Here is a 13243-nt window from a genome sequence, read left to right on the forward strand (position 1 = left end):
AATGTGAAACAAATCTATCCCTTGATTGTTTGTGTGGGATTTAAATAGACAGTTTTTGTTTTATTCAGTTATTTAATAATTACTTTGTAAGTTTAAGAAAATATATTTTTTTACTTGACTTGCAATCAATTTATGTATGATTTTCTTATTGTGTCAAAAGGAGAAAGTCAATATCAAACGATTCATAAATATAATAAATAAGAATGGTAACATTTTTCAATTTAAACATTAATAAGTCTCCAAATCATTTTTGTGAGAGAAAGTGTGTAACTCATGACATACACATCACAAAAACTAACATTAAAAATATCCTAATCGTCGACAACGGTGCAGATTATATTACAAAAAGAAAAGAATAGGAATTAGAAGAAATGAAGAATTTCTGTGAAGTTTATTTCAGTAGTCCAAGGTACAAGGCTACAAAAAAGAATGCATCAGAAAAATAAAAATAAAAATAAAAAAATGATCACCTTGTCATGCAGATTGCCAAATGTCAGGCCTGCATAAAGAATATGGTTAACTTTGCCTGTTGTTAGAAAGCCTATTTAGCTTTAATGAAGTTAGAAAAGTCAACTTAAAAACTGAATTCAATCCCGAGCTTTAAGGCGCTTTGGAGCAACCTCTATGGAATGCAGCAACCTATGATGTCGTCGTCGTCTACTAACTTCCTCATTACTTCGCTTCTTATATCTTACCTTATGACTAACACCGTCACTATATTTGTAACTCCTTTCCTTTCTTTTGCTCACACTCCTTCCTTCGTTAAGCTCTTTCTTCAATAGTTCCTGCTCATATACATACACTATTATATGTCATCATGGCAAATGCATTCGACCACACCAATCAATCTTTAACATATTTATTTATATGTAACAATACCTGCTGCCCAGAATTTGTTGAAAACGTAGCACCTCTTATATTTCTCCTCTCTGCCTTAAGAGAAGAAGGGCGCTTAACCCTAAAAATCCCTGAATCAGAATCATCACTCTTGTTATCCACAATAAGCTTCTTCTCTAATCTATGCACATTACCCATAGATTTATTAGGGCATTCATACTGAAGAGAGGATTGGAAAGACTCAGAAGCATTATTGGATATTCTTTCACAATTCTCTTCAAAATCAGGACTGCCTAATTTAAAGTTAGCATGCACCTCGTCCTGCAATAAGGATACGGAGAAAAAATATGACTCCCGATGCAGGAGTATGCAAATGATAATATCTTAAATCCATAGACAGTGACTTACGATATTGGAAGCAGAGATCTCAGGAGGTTTGGAAAGAGAACATGGCGTAGATGAAGCAGAAGATACCTCAGGTCTTGAAACAAATTGACTTCGCATATGCTCTTGATTGTTTGTTGACAGCTTTGAGGTGGTACAAATATTAGCAGTAGAATCAAATTTCATCTCACAATACGGTGTATATCCATTAGCCTCAGCCATCTGGAACATGTTCGACAAAGGGCATGAATAAATGTTTTTTTCACTTTTCATCTCCTTAAGTATCTCTTTCAAAATTCCATCTTCCTGCTCAAATCTCTTGGCCGCAGCTTCCATGTCTGGAGTATCTTCCCTAAGATAAAGTGTGCGCTTGGTCCCACAGGTGAAGTCAAGAGATTCTACATCTAGATTATCACATTTAAAGAAATTAAAAACAAGAAAATTACATCACTAAACAAGTTGTGCATATTTTAATCAAATTGAAAAGTCACTTCATTACATATTTAACCCCAAGAAGAGAAAAAAAAAATATAATGCTTATCTTATTATGCACAATATATGGAATGAGGAATTGACGTTATTTAACAACCAAAAATATATACAACCAAGGCTTTCCACCGACATAGGGTCGACTAAATAAATTAAACACAATAGATTTTTATCATAGATTGTGGTTTATAAAATAATCATTGACCTTAAAATCTTTCTTGACAGTCTAACCTATAATTTTTCTCAGTTCTTTGCCTCTAGCTATGCCGCTACCGTACATCTGATCTACTATCTCCTGACTAAGTCGTCTCCAGGTCTTCTCCACACGTGTCTAAACTAGCTAAAATTCTACCATTTTTTAACAATAGGTTATTAGGTTGCAGCCCAACTTTCTCTGTAATGCACTCGTTCCTAAACCTATATTGGGAACAGAAAATGATAAATCAAACAAGCACTTCACTACCTAACTTGAGAAAACTCAAATGATCTATTAGTAAAAAGCATTCACAAAAGCTTACCATGGCGAAGGCATACTGGATGCAGGTGACATTCACAGTCAACATAAGCTATATAGCAGTCCCGTTTGCAGAGGCTACAGAGAATTGTACCCTGAGAATGTGAAGAAACACTTGTACATGCCCTTGATTTCATTAACAGCCAACGAGCACAATGTTGAAAGCGCATCAAATTAACAAAAGAAATCTTAACACAATTACGAGATAACAAATCTTCAGGGGAAATGTCTGAATCTTCAAGTGTTAATGTTTCATACAGAAGCATTGCTTCTTTGCATAAAAGTTCTTCATGGGGAAGCAAAGGATCTCTGTGAAGAAGTGCATATCTTTGACTTGCAATAGCCCCTAAAGGAAACCAATCACCAATTGCAAAATTCACTGCTTCTCCGCAGTTGAAGCCTGAAATTTGATGGAAATATATAAATTATGTATTTGATACAATAAGTAGGTTGGACTATGGGTAGGTACCCCAAGTTTAACATATCCTTTGGAGCTAAAATGTACTGAATATATACAAGTAAATCTTACCATGACTAAAGCCAGCATGATATGCTCTGGGGAAAGTTATTACGTAATCCCCTGGATTTTGAACAGCCTTGTAGACAGGAACTTCATGCTCCAACAAAATATTTGGTGGGAACATAGTTGTTTTTCCCAGGAGAACATCAAAGGCTCCATCTTCCCCACCAGTTGACAAAATATCATTAGTATACACGTGTTGTCTCACCACCCTTTCAAATTCCAATGCTGCGTGACCTGGAATGCCATACCATGTTTTTGATGCTCCACAGTGATGATAATTAACGCTGTCATAACAATATAAGTATGATTAAATAAACATGCAGCAAATGCTAACCAGTGCCCAAAGTTTTCAAACCTATAAAGCTTTTATTAAAAAGGTTACTGATGCACCATTACCATGATTTCCAAATGCTTGTTGCAATTAATAGAATTTAATATTAGTATTTTTAGATTCTTAACTCGAGAATTGTAAATTTTTTTGCCTCTTGAAATTCCTGGATTAAAAGTAACAAAGGCTATATATACGAGTGACTTTATCCATTTTGTAATCATCAGATTAATAAATCATTTTCAGATTTCTCCTTCAAATCTTTCTACTTTCACGTTACCCAATTTTTGTCTTTTTAATTTCTACCTGTTACTCTCTTATCTGGCACCCTTCAAGACACTGGTTAGCAAGACCCTTAGCATTATTAAGCCTGTGATGATGTTATGTAGTAAGCAACATTTACCTGTATAAATAATGATCTTCCACGTGCCAAGCAAACATGCTAAATAGCATTCCAATGTATAGCATGGGTTCAGTTACTCCCTGGAATAAAGACCCAAAATACGTTATTGACAACTATAGACATGGGTTTGGTCATTCAAAGAAAATAACTGTTATACCGGAATTGATGTCTCCAAGAGCCGCAAAATAGACTTGGGCAACCACGAAAATTTCTGAGATCATAGGAAAAAATGTACTTCACCAAGTTAAACAACAATACACTACTAGATCACATTTACCAAAAAGAAAACAATGAAAAAAATCATATCATATTCCAACAAATAAAACAAAAAAATCTCACTAAAAGTGCAAAAAATTACATCAACATGGACAAATTGAAAAAGTGTTACAATAGTAAACAAGGTTCAAAAGGAGTGGATACAACCTTCTTTAAAAAGGCTGCTGATAAGAGGTCCAAGCCCAAAAGTGACAAGGTTTACAAAAGAAAAAGGAGAGATTCAGCAACCATAACCCTGATATACATAGTTAAAAACAACATTATAAATAGGGGATTAGAAGAGAGAGGGGGAACATATGTTTTTTTAGAGTGTTCTTGGAACCTACTGATGAAAGGGTGTAGGGCTCTTGAAATCCCTATAAAGCTTGCCAAATTGGCCAGGAGGATCACCAATCAACAATAAAAATTCCTTATTTTTATTCTTAATTCTTCCTTTTCTCGTCTAGAACCAATCAACTGGTATCACAATTCCCAATTCGGGAAGCACAATTACAATACAACGACAAGAACAGAAACACAACAGAATTCCCTACAAAAAGTTATCACGGTTACCGGGGAAGAGCAAGAAACTCAAAGAATTGCGAGATGGAAGGTTCAAGAAGATGGATGGAATTCTTGAAGTTATAAAGTAGATGATGAAAGATAAATTAGGGGCAGTGTACCTATTATAAAGGTCGTAGGGAGGACTATCCTGAAGCAGATGGGGTTTGCTCAAAAGACCCATCCGATAGTGGAGTACCAAACAAGTAGAAGAAAAAGAAGATTTCAATGTTCACGGGGAAGATGCTTTTGGGTGGCTGCATCTCCTGGAGAAATATTTGAAAATTGAGTTTCAACCAAGAAGAAAGGATGGAGGTAGTATTGTTTGCTATGGAGGGAAGGCACTAGGTTGGCTCGTTTGATGAGAGTCTAGTAACTCATCCTTCTTGGGAAGGATTCAAGACAGTGATGATTCAAAGATTTCAACCCACTATGATACAGAATCATTTTGAACGCTTGTTGAGCCTGAAACAAACATGTTTGGTTAAGGAATAAATCGAGTAAGTTGAAAGACATGATGGCTATTATACCTGCTGTCCAAAGGTGGAGACATTATCTTTTGGGCATCACTTTATCATTCTTATTGATGGAAGGAGCCTTAAATTTCTAACATGAGATTAATAGGGGAGAAGGAAAATAAGTGGGCTACCAAGCTAATTGGGTGTAATTTTGAAATTCATTACTTCATTAAAAGCTAATACGGCTACCAAGCTAACAGGACATGATTAAAGAATAAGTGAGTTATTTCAAAGCTGATGTATATGTATGTATATATGTGTGTATGAAAAAGGGAAGATTACAATTATAAGGAAAAGTCATATCCTGTAACACTCAATCCTTAGGCAAGGTACGTACACCAAAACAGTAGCTTTATAAATGTTGTAAAATACAATAGAAATGATCATTTTAACACTCCATCTCAAGGTGGAGCATGTAAATTGTATGCAATAAGCTTGAAATATATAAACTTAATTTCGGCCCTCTGCAGGACTTCGTGAGAATATTTGCAAGTTGCTTGCCATGATAAAATGACAATCGACGTGTTTGGTACTTTCACGGAACACATGACTGGGGCTGTCTAATCACCATAATATAACTTTATCTGCCCAACTTCACAGGATTTCAACTCTTGAAAGTTGTTTAATCCACACAAGTTCAAAACTAGCTAAAGCCATAAATCTATATTCGATTTTTGCAGTGGATCGGGCAACAGTATATTTCTTGCCCTTCCAGGAGACAATATTTCCTCCAATGACAACACAATATCTAGTCTACTCTCAATGGGACAGCCAACCCAATTTGCATTGCTATACCCCTATATTTCTTGTCATCATACAACAATCCTTGTCCTAGTTCTCACATTTCATAGCATTGATCCTTACAGCTAGCAAAGTGGCTGCTGTTTTTCTCAGAAATAGTTCTAACTTCATGGTTTTCCTGCCTCTATAGTTAAAGCCGGAATCAAGTTTTCTTAAGCAGATGCTCCACGGTGTTGTTTAAAGGAGCAGGAACACAGTTGAAATATAGCTCAGCTTATCATTCTCAAAACAGATGGACAAATGGCCATAATGGTAAGTTCGGCATGGTTTTGGTTCAATACAAATAATACTGATATCCAATACTACGGAAGGGAACTACAATCCATCCAAGGTTAAGGAAGTAAATCAGTTAGTGCAGAAACGAGATAAATTGCTAGATCAGTTAAGTTAGTTTGAAAAAACCCAAGACCAGAATTGGATACATGCAAAAAAGCACTGAAGAGATGTTACATTTATATCTTGTTCAGATTTGGAGGAGAGTAATTGAGAGGATTTGATGGTAATTTTTTTTATTGTTTATTTGAATAGATTTGGAGATAAGTGAAAGTCCATTTCGAAGTAAATTTTTTTAATCTGTCACACAAATAAAATCCTATACTAATTCTCACAACTTTTACTTCCAAATCTATTCAAATAAACAACTGCAAAAATTATCTTCAAATCCTCTCAATTACTCTTCTTCAAATCCACTCAAGTGAACAAGGCCTTAAGAAGGGAGACTCGGTTTATCTTAAGCTTTAGCCTTATAAAATAAAGCTCTTGGCTAGGAGACCCAATGTGAAGCCGAGTCCATCCTTCAATGGCTGTTATCAGGTAATAGAAAGTATAGGAGAAAAAACTAACTGGTTGCAGCTGTCCAAATCCAGCTGAATTCACCCAGTTTTATGTGTCTATCTATTAAAGCAATCAGTGAAGTCACAGGTACAACCCCAAACTCTTCCAGCTATGCTGATTAAGGAACAAAAATTGGAGTGTCAGACAAAATTGGTATTGAACATCAGAGAAGGTTCATGAGAATCATTGGAAATTTTGATAAAGTGGAAGAAGATTCTAGAGTGTGAGAACAGTTGGGAACCAACATCCAGAATACAAGAAGCATTTACCTTAAGGACCTTAAGGACGAGGAGGGGACGGTAAGAGAGGGGTATTACTAAGAATCAAAGGCCCAGAATTTAAAAGGTGTATAAAAGGGGAAAAAAAAGCGGGATGCAGGGAATCATAACCCTGATTAAAAGAGGAGAGGGACACAAATATTTTTGAAGTATCATAGAACCTAGTTGCTGGAGGATGCAGGGCTCTGGGAATCCCTGTAAAGTTAGTTTCCTTTATTGTTTTCCCAACCTTATGCTGGTACCAAATTGACCAGGAATGAATTCTTAATAAAAATTCCTTATTTCAATTCTTAATTCTTCTTTTTCTTGTCCGGAACCTATTATTCCCACATGCACTCCTCTGGCTCGCATTACATATTGTACATTGTTTCCAGGATAGGCAACCAAGGTAAAACTAATAAATAATACATAATGACTTAATGGCCCATAAAGTCAATAAATGCTATTCATTCCCATTTCATCAACCTGAAACAGTGGCCAATTAACTGACAGAATTAACAGATACAAACTTTCTAAGAACAGAATTTTACAAAAATAGATTACAGTGAAATGTACAAGAAAATCAGAAACAATTTTTTTCTAGAAACACTACATTTACTTATTGGAAATATTTTGCTTGATTGTGATTCAGTGAGGAAAGAGCAATTAAGAGCTATCACAAGGCCGTCAAGTTAAAGCAAGGGTGAAAAGCATTTTTTATTAGTTCTAATTACTCTTCTATAAAAAAATAAATGAGAAGTAAACAAGGAAAGGAACATAACATTTAAAGAAAAACAAAGACTAGTTGAATTAAAACCTTCAAATTCCATTTGCTGTTCCCAAGTTGATCAGTGGGCAAAGATGAAAAGGCACTACCATCAACGTCACATGCATATTCAACAGTTTCCATCTTCCCACAACCAATTTCACTCCAAAATTCTTTCTCCAAGTATGAGGCAGGAAGACATCCAGCACTGCAATATCTTTGTGCAAAAGACTTGTTTGCCATCTTTTCAAAATCACGAAATGTATAATCTCTGAATTATTTACAACCATATCAAAATCCAGATGTGATAAAGATAATGAAAAGTAGAACAACGACATACACAGAAAGAAAACTGACATCCCACTCATGAAAAACACCACTTTGTCTTCGGTATCCCATTCGGCAAGACGAAGGGGCTGCACTCTAGTTGTAAACTTGAACCCTGCTTGCTCCCTCATTAAAACAACCCCAGCAGGAACAGAAGCACTCAAAGGTGAAATAATCTTACATATGCCTGTCGGATTCAAATGGAGAGTTAAGCTTTAATTCAATCACTCAATAGGTTCCTCATAAATCAAATGTCTAATTTCCAAAGATGCATGGCCCATGTAAAAGACTTAACCACATCTAAACAATGGTGAAATGATAAACTTGAAGTAAGGGTTAGAGATCAAGACCAACCATTTCATAAAGAGCTATAGAATTAAGAACTTGTAACCTTTCTAATCGATATGGCAACTGTATGAACTAGTTGAATCCCAAAGAAACAAAGTCTTATCACACTGTATTTTGAGCAAAACTTAATATATTTTGAAACCATGTATTCAAGGAAACAACTTTGGATCTCAAGGATACAATGAAGTATTCAATTATTTGGGCTCTAGAGAGCTTTTGAATTTTGAAAGAGCCTTTATTCCACCTCAGAATGTTCAAGTATTTGGTTTCAAAAAAGCCCAGAAAAGGCTACCCCTTAAAATATGATATTTGAATTCCATACTCAAACATGGTTCCAAGGAAAACCAGGTCACTGTTTAAATACTGGGCCTTCAAGCACTCCAATTTTTCAGAAAGAAAAGAATATATTTGAACCACACTTTAACATTCAAACACAACCTTCTAGCTTGAAAAGGCAAAGGCTAGTTTTCAGGATTGAATGAAACCCAATCACCTCAAATATCCTCTTTGGACTGAACCTCTAGATTACATTCCTTAAATGTAATCACTCTTTATCTTATAATATCAACGGCAAGATAAGGGAATGAAATGAAGAAAAGAAAAAGAAATGAGTTATAAATAAAAGTTAAAAATCATGACTGATACCGTAGGCTATTTGGCTACTTGTCTTTCCATATTTACACTAATGCAAAGAAAATGAAATACTATTGAACTAACTTAAGGTATCAGTGTGGTGAACAAGGGAAAAATTAGAACGCTCACAAAAGTGAAATGTTCATTAACGGTAAGCATACAAAACAAATAATAACATGGCACTCACATTTTAATAGTTTTAAAGGCGTTAGCAGCAGAAGTTTTAGCATGTGAAATTAGTACGCTCACTCAAATGAGAAGCATTCTAGCAAATTAATGAAGTGCTTAAGGGTAGCTGAAAGCTCAAGGCACACAAGAAACCAAAGTCATCTCCATTATCTCTCCTGTTGCCCTCATTGGAAAGTTACATGAAATTATAAACAATAGATGAACTCAAATAACGTGTTCCAACCAAGTGAACAGCAGGATTTCCAAACTATGGTGATGAAGGAAACAGAGACTCATTCAACATCACTGAGGAAATCACAAAAGATAAAGTGTACTTGAAACTCAATCAAAAAATTTAGGTTATTTCTCACAAAAAACAAGGGAAATAATCCCTCCACCACCATTTACCAAAATGGAAAGCTCAGCAAAGGGAAACCAAAATGATACAAACAGTGATATGAAAAATGAAGTACCCACCAAAGACAAGAATGAAAAGAAAGCAGTCGTTAGACAAGACAATGGCATTATTTCTTTCATAGAATCCAACCTAGAATCTATATTCTCAACAAAGATTCGGTGAATAGCAAATGAATTTAAATTGCATTTGGTTCAATGGGATTAGACAGAAGGTTTTTCAGGTTTCATTCATGATTAATGAAAAGAAAAACAAATTTGGAAAATAATGTTAGTCTTTTGAAAAGGAGAATGATAATTGGAAAATCAAAAATCAAAATCTTGGCATAATTGATGTAAATTTAGCAAATGTCACTTGTACTTCTCATAAGTAGATTTCATCCGTGAGTTCGCTCAACTTTCCGTATATGAAAAACTATGTCATATTTGAAACTTCCATAAAAACACACTAGTCAAATGTACTATTGAATGATACAACTAATATACTATTTATATAAAAAGAGAATTAATTACAAAATAAGAGAAGAACATGTGTAATAGGAAAAGAAATTCTCAAAATCCATACCAAGATAAAAAGGAAACAAAAACCTAAGAGGGGGAACATTCAACTCCATACGCCAATGTCGCATAACTTTAATACATTATTAAAGAAACAAAGATGAAAATTTGCGAACACAGTCCAAATATTCAACCGCCATTTGTTCTACACCATTTTCACGTAGACCTTTCATGATGGTATTTTGTCACAAGATCAAAATCTTTCACTCTTAAGAACAAACTATGGTGCTGAGATAGGGTTCTTAAGAACTTCTACTAGAAACAAGAAAAAAAGCTTAATATTTTCTATTATCTCATCTAAATGAGTTAGATACATAGCATGCAAGGAAAGAACTTTCATCTCTGAGATGTAACTTCAAATTTTATTTTCCTGATTACTAAAATCTTCTTCTTGTTTATGCACAATAAAAGAAGTGAAGTATGCAGCAAGAAACCTTGGAGAATGGGCTCAAAATTTGCAGCAGGTAAAAGAGAAAACAAAATTGATAAACTAGGGTCTTCATGCGCACGTTCGTGAAGCTAAATCCGGTTTCTACCTTTATTTTTAAACATAATGAGTTTTATGATTACTGACTAATAAAAATAGCTCTAAATTTAAGCAGGTTAAAATTTTTAATTAATTATCGAGTAGCAACTGATCACAATTTAGTATTCTTTCGGTGTAAAATATAGTTAAATTAAAAAACTTAATAAATGAAGACATCTAAGACCATAACTTTGCTGTATAAATGGCTAGTTTGGAATATACACTACCCTCTTCACGGTAAAGCTTCTCATCAGCTTAAGAAGTGATACAGGCAGTGCAATGCCGGTCTTATACATCTAAGGAAACCTAGTTAACCATATCAACTCAAAATCTTAAATTGAATACAAAGTAAATCATAGATTCAATAGGGCATACTCATACCATATTTAGAAGCTTCGGGAGCTATTCTTTGTAAATAAAGCAAGGGATCATCAAATTCTTCCTTTGTTGGATAATACACAGGACACTCTGGAATTTTCTCAGTCCATGCCAGATCACTTGTGTCAAACTTATCCACCTTCCGCCGGGAAAAGCTACTTGCATCACCAGGAAACCTCATACCATAGGATGCAGAAGTACTAAGAGCATCTCCTCCACTTCTGTTCATCATGTTAGCAATGTTTTTTGCTGTGGCACTGGCAGTAGCAGATTTTGCTCGCTGTAGCCTTTTATGTTTCAAATATTCTAACCCGTTTCTAGCTTCCATAGATTCACGTACTCTTCCTCCCACCTATTGTTGTTTTCATCATTTAACAGCCAGATCAGCCAGTAAGTAAATAGGACATAGGGTATGCACAAAAACCACAAGTATAGGAACAAAGTGAAACTCACGAGTTTCATCTACTCACAATAAACTGACAAAAAATATAACAATAAAAGCATCACTGGAAGTCGGAACTAAGGTGAAATAAGCTAAACAAAGCATTGCACTTTAATTCATTAACAATAAACAAAAAGAGGTGTCAATGCATAAACCACTTCTGATGCATCAACTGTCTACTTGGACATGTAGAGAGAAAGGACAGTTCTTCAAAACATAAACAAGTTAGGATTTTAACCCTCTTGAAGTGAAAAGATTTATAAGATGAGAAAACACGTACATCCACCCTTATTTAAAGTGATTACTACTGAGGTACTTTAATTCAAATCAATACATACTGAATTTCTTACTTTGCGTACCTCTCCACTTCAAAAGTGTCCAAATCCAACAAGTTAAAACAACCCGACCCCACCAAGAAAAATGTAATTTAAAAGAAAAGAAAAAAAAAATCTATGGACCCGGGGAGTGCTATATCACTCTGGCATATGACCATTGAGGAGTCAACAACTAGATGCCTCCTCTGTGTGTTGTGGGGCAACGAAAGTCATAAATAGAATGAAAGAGTTACGTCAGGACTCCACCCTGGGCCAAACGGAAGTCACAACTTTAAGTACGAACCGTTAAGACAACAAAAATTGACCCACCGACTGAATGACCGCAACGCCGACTTGGAGATTTTGTCAAACAGAAGCATTTGAATTACATCGGAATTTCGCGAAGCGAAACCCCAAATATGGTTAACAGAAAATTATTTTCTAATTAAACATATATGAAAATTCAACGGATGCACGCGCTGAAATTTGAACAGTGTCCTCTTCTCAACATCATCATTCCCCCACCTTAAAATAAGCCAAATAAACAAAAGGTGGTATCGAACCTCTTCACGGAATGCAATGAACCAGTACAATATATTCCAAGAAGAAAAGAATTTCTAGACAAAAGCATTATTAATCTATTAATCCTTGACAGAACATAAGCCTCTAAATTACGGGGAGAAATAACACACGAGTCCCTTTCTCTTATTTTTATTTTCCTTAAAAATTTCAGAGACGAGTTCCGAATCTCTAACCAAATAGAAAAATTAAAAGGCAAGAATTGTACAGTATATGTAAAGAAACACGGGAAAAATCAAATTAGGAAGTGATACTGGAAAAATCATATTCACGGTAACATAAACAAAGCACGACCAATCGAGTCCGAACCGCCTGAGATGGAACAATGCCCGGGATCTGAACGGCAAGCCAGAACAAAACGCATATCACAGAGTTTGAATAAATGTAGTTGATCAAAACACCAAAATTACACAGAAGAAATGTCCAGAAAGCACGATCGACCTACCACTCCATTACGAAGTCGTTCCCTATAACGCTCCGTCTTCGTTTACTCGGAAGAAAAACTTCACAGAAAAAAAACAATTAAACAAACACGAATCCAAATCGCCGAGTCAAACCCTAGATCACCGTCCTGGAGACTAAGACCGACTCGTGAAATATATTCAGCCTCGCCACATTCTCCCAAAACGGCGAGTAGAAGGTAGAAACCAGGTCTCCGAGAAATCCAAAGCCTTCTACGACCAAACTTAGAAAATTGAGTAATGTAACCAGCTCAATCAGGAGGAAACAGTAATCCTCCCCATAGCGGTGAAAAATCGCCGGAAATAGTATAAATTTTCCGGCCGGTGAAGAGGTTTTCAGGCGAATGAGAGAAAACAGTGGGTAAGAGAGAGAAAGGAAAAAAGCGAATGCTCAGAAAACCGAAAAAGTAAAAGAGAGGGACAATTAATTTATAGTTTCATTATATTATTAATATTGACTAATCACTATTTTCCTTAATTTAAATAAACTCAGACGATAAATGTGAGCACATAGCGGTAGTTGCAAGGTGGGTACGGTTCAAACAAACAATTTGCCGTCCAAAACGCGTTTCGGAAGAAATACTATGAAACGCGTTGGCGTTTCGTCTCATAACGGCACTACCGT

At 35.4% G+C, this 13243-nt stretch overlaps 1 protein-coding gene across 7 annotated transcripts; it reads right to left on the bottom strand.

Annotated features, from left to right (window-relative positions):
* Positions 1–211: 211 nt before the first annotated feature.
* Positions 212–13006, bottom strand: LOC106765852 (lysine-specific demethylase JMJ706). Of its 7 annotated transcripts, XM_022782960.1 has the most exons (12): positions 12603–13006; positions 11624–12493; positions 10826–11174; positions 7828–7984; positions 7522–7741; positions 3636–3689; positions 3479–3558; positions 2754–3031; positions 2229–2624; positions 1246–1625; positions 880–1158; positions 212–785 (listed from the first exon to the last, which is right to left on the bottom strand). In XM_022782960.1, exons 3-12 carry the CDS (start codon positions 11148–11150, stop codon positions 588–590), a joined length of 2367 nt encoding a protein of 788 aa, XP_022638681.1. In that variant the 5' UTR covers positions 11151–11174; positions 11624–12493; positions 12603–13006; the 3' UTR covers positions 212–587. The 7 variants fall into 7 exon arrangements, with proteins under 7 accessions (XP_022638681.1, XP_014506099.1, XP_022638680.1 ...); XM_014650613.2 differs by lacking the exon at positions 11624–12493; XM_022782959.1 differs by having other exon boundaries at positions 11624–13006.
* Positions 13007–13243: the final 237 nt, after the last annotated feature.

This window comes from Vigna radiata, chromosome 7 (genome assembly GCF_000741045.1).
Source record: "Vigna radiata var. radiata cultivar VC1973A chromosome 7, Vradiata_ver6, whole genome shotgun sequence".
Classification (NCBI taxonomy): domain Eukaryota; kingdom Viridiplantae; phylum Streptophyta; class Magnoliopsida; order Fabales; family Fabaceae; genus Vigna; species Vigna radiata.

What these genes read in the sequence shown, in the direction of transcription:
- LOC106765852 (XM_022782958.1), bottom strand. An exon ending in TCTTGGAGACATCAATTCCG is followed by an intron (nt 3,559 to 3,635) that starts GTATAACAGTTA and finishes TCTTTATTCCAG; the next exon opens with GGAGTAACTGAACCCATGCT. An exon ending in TCCAGTATGCCTTCGCCATG is followed by an intron (nt 1,626 to 2,228) that starts GTAAGCTTTTGT and finishes GTGATAATCTAG; the next exon opens with ATGTAGAATCTCTTGACTTC.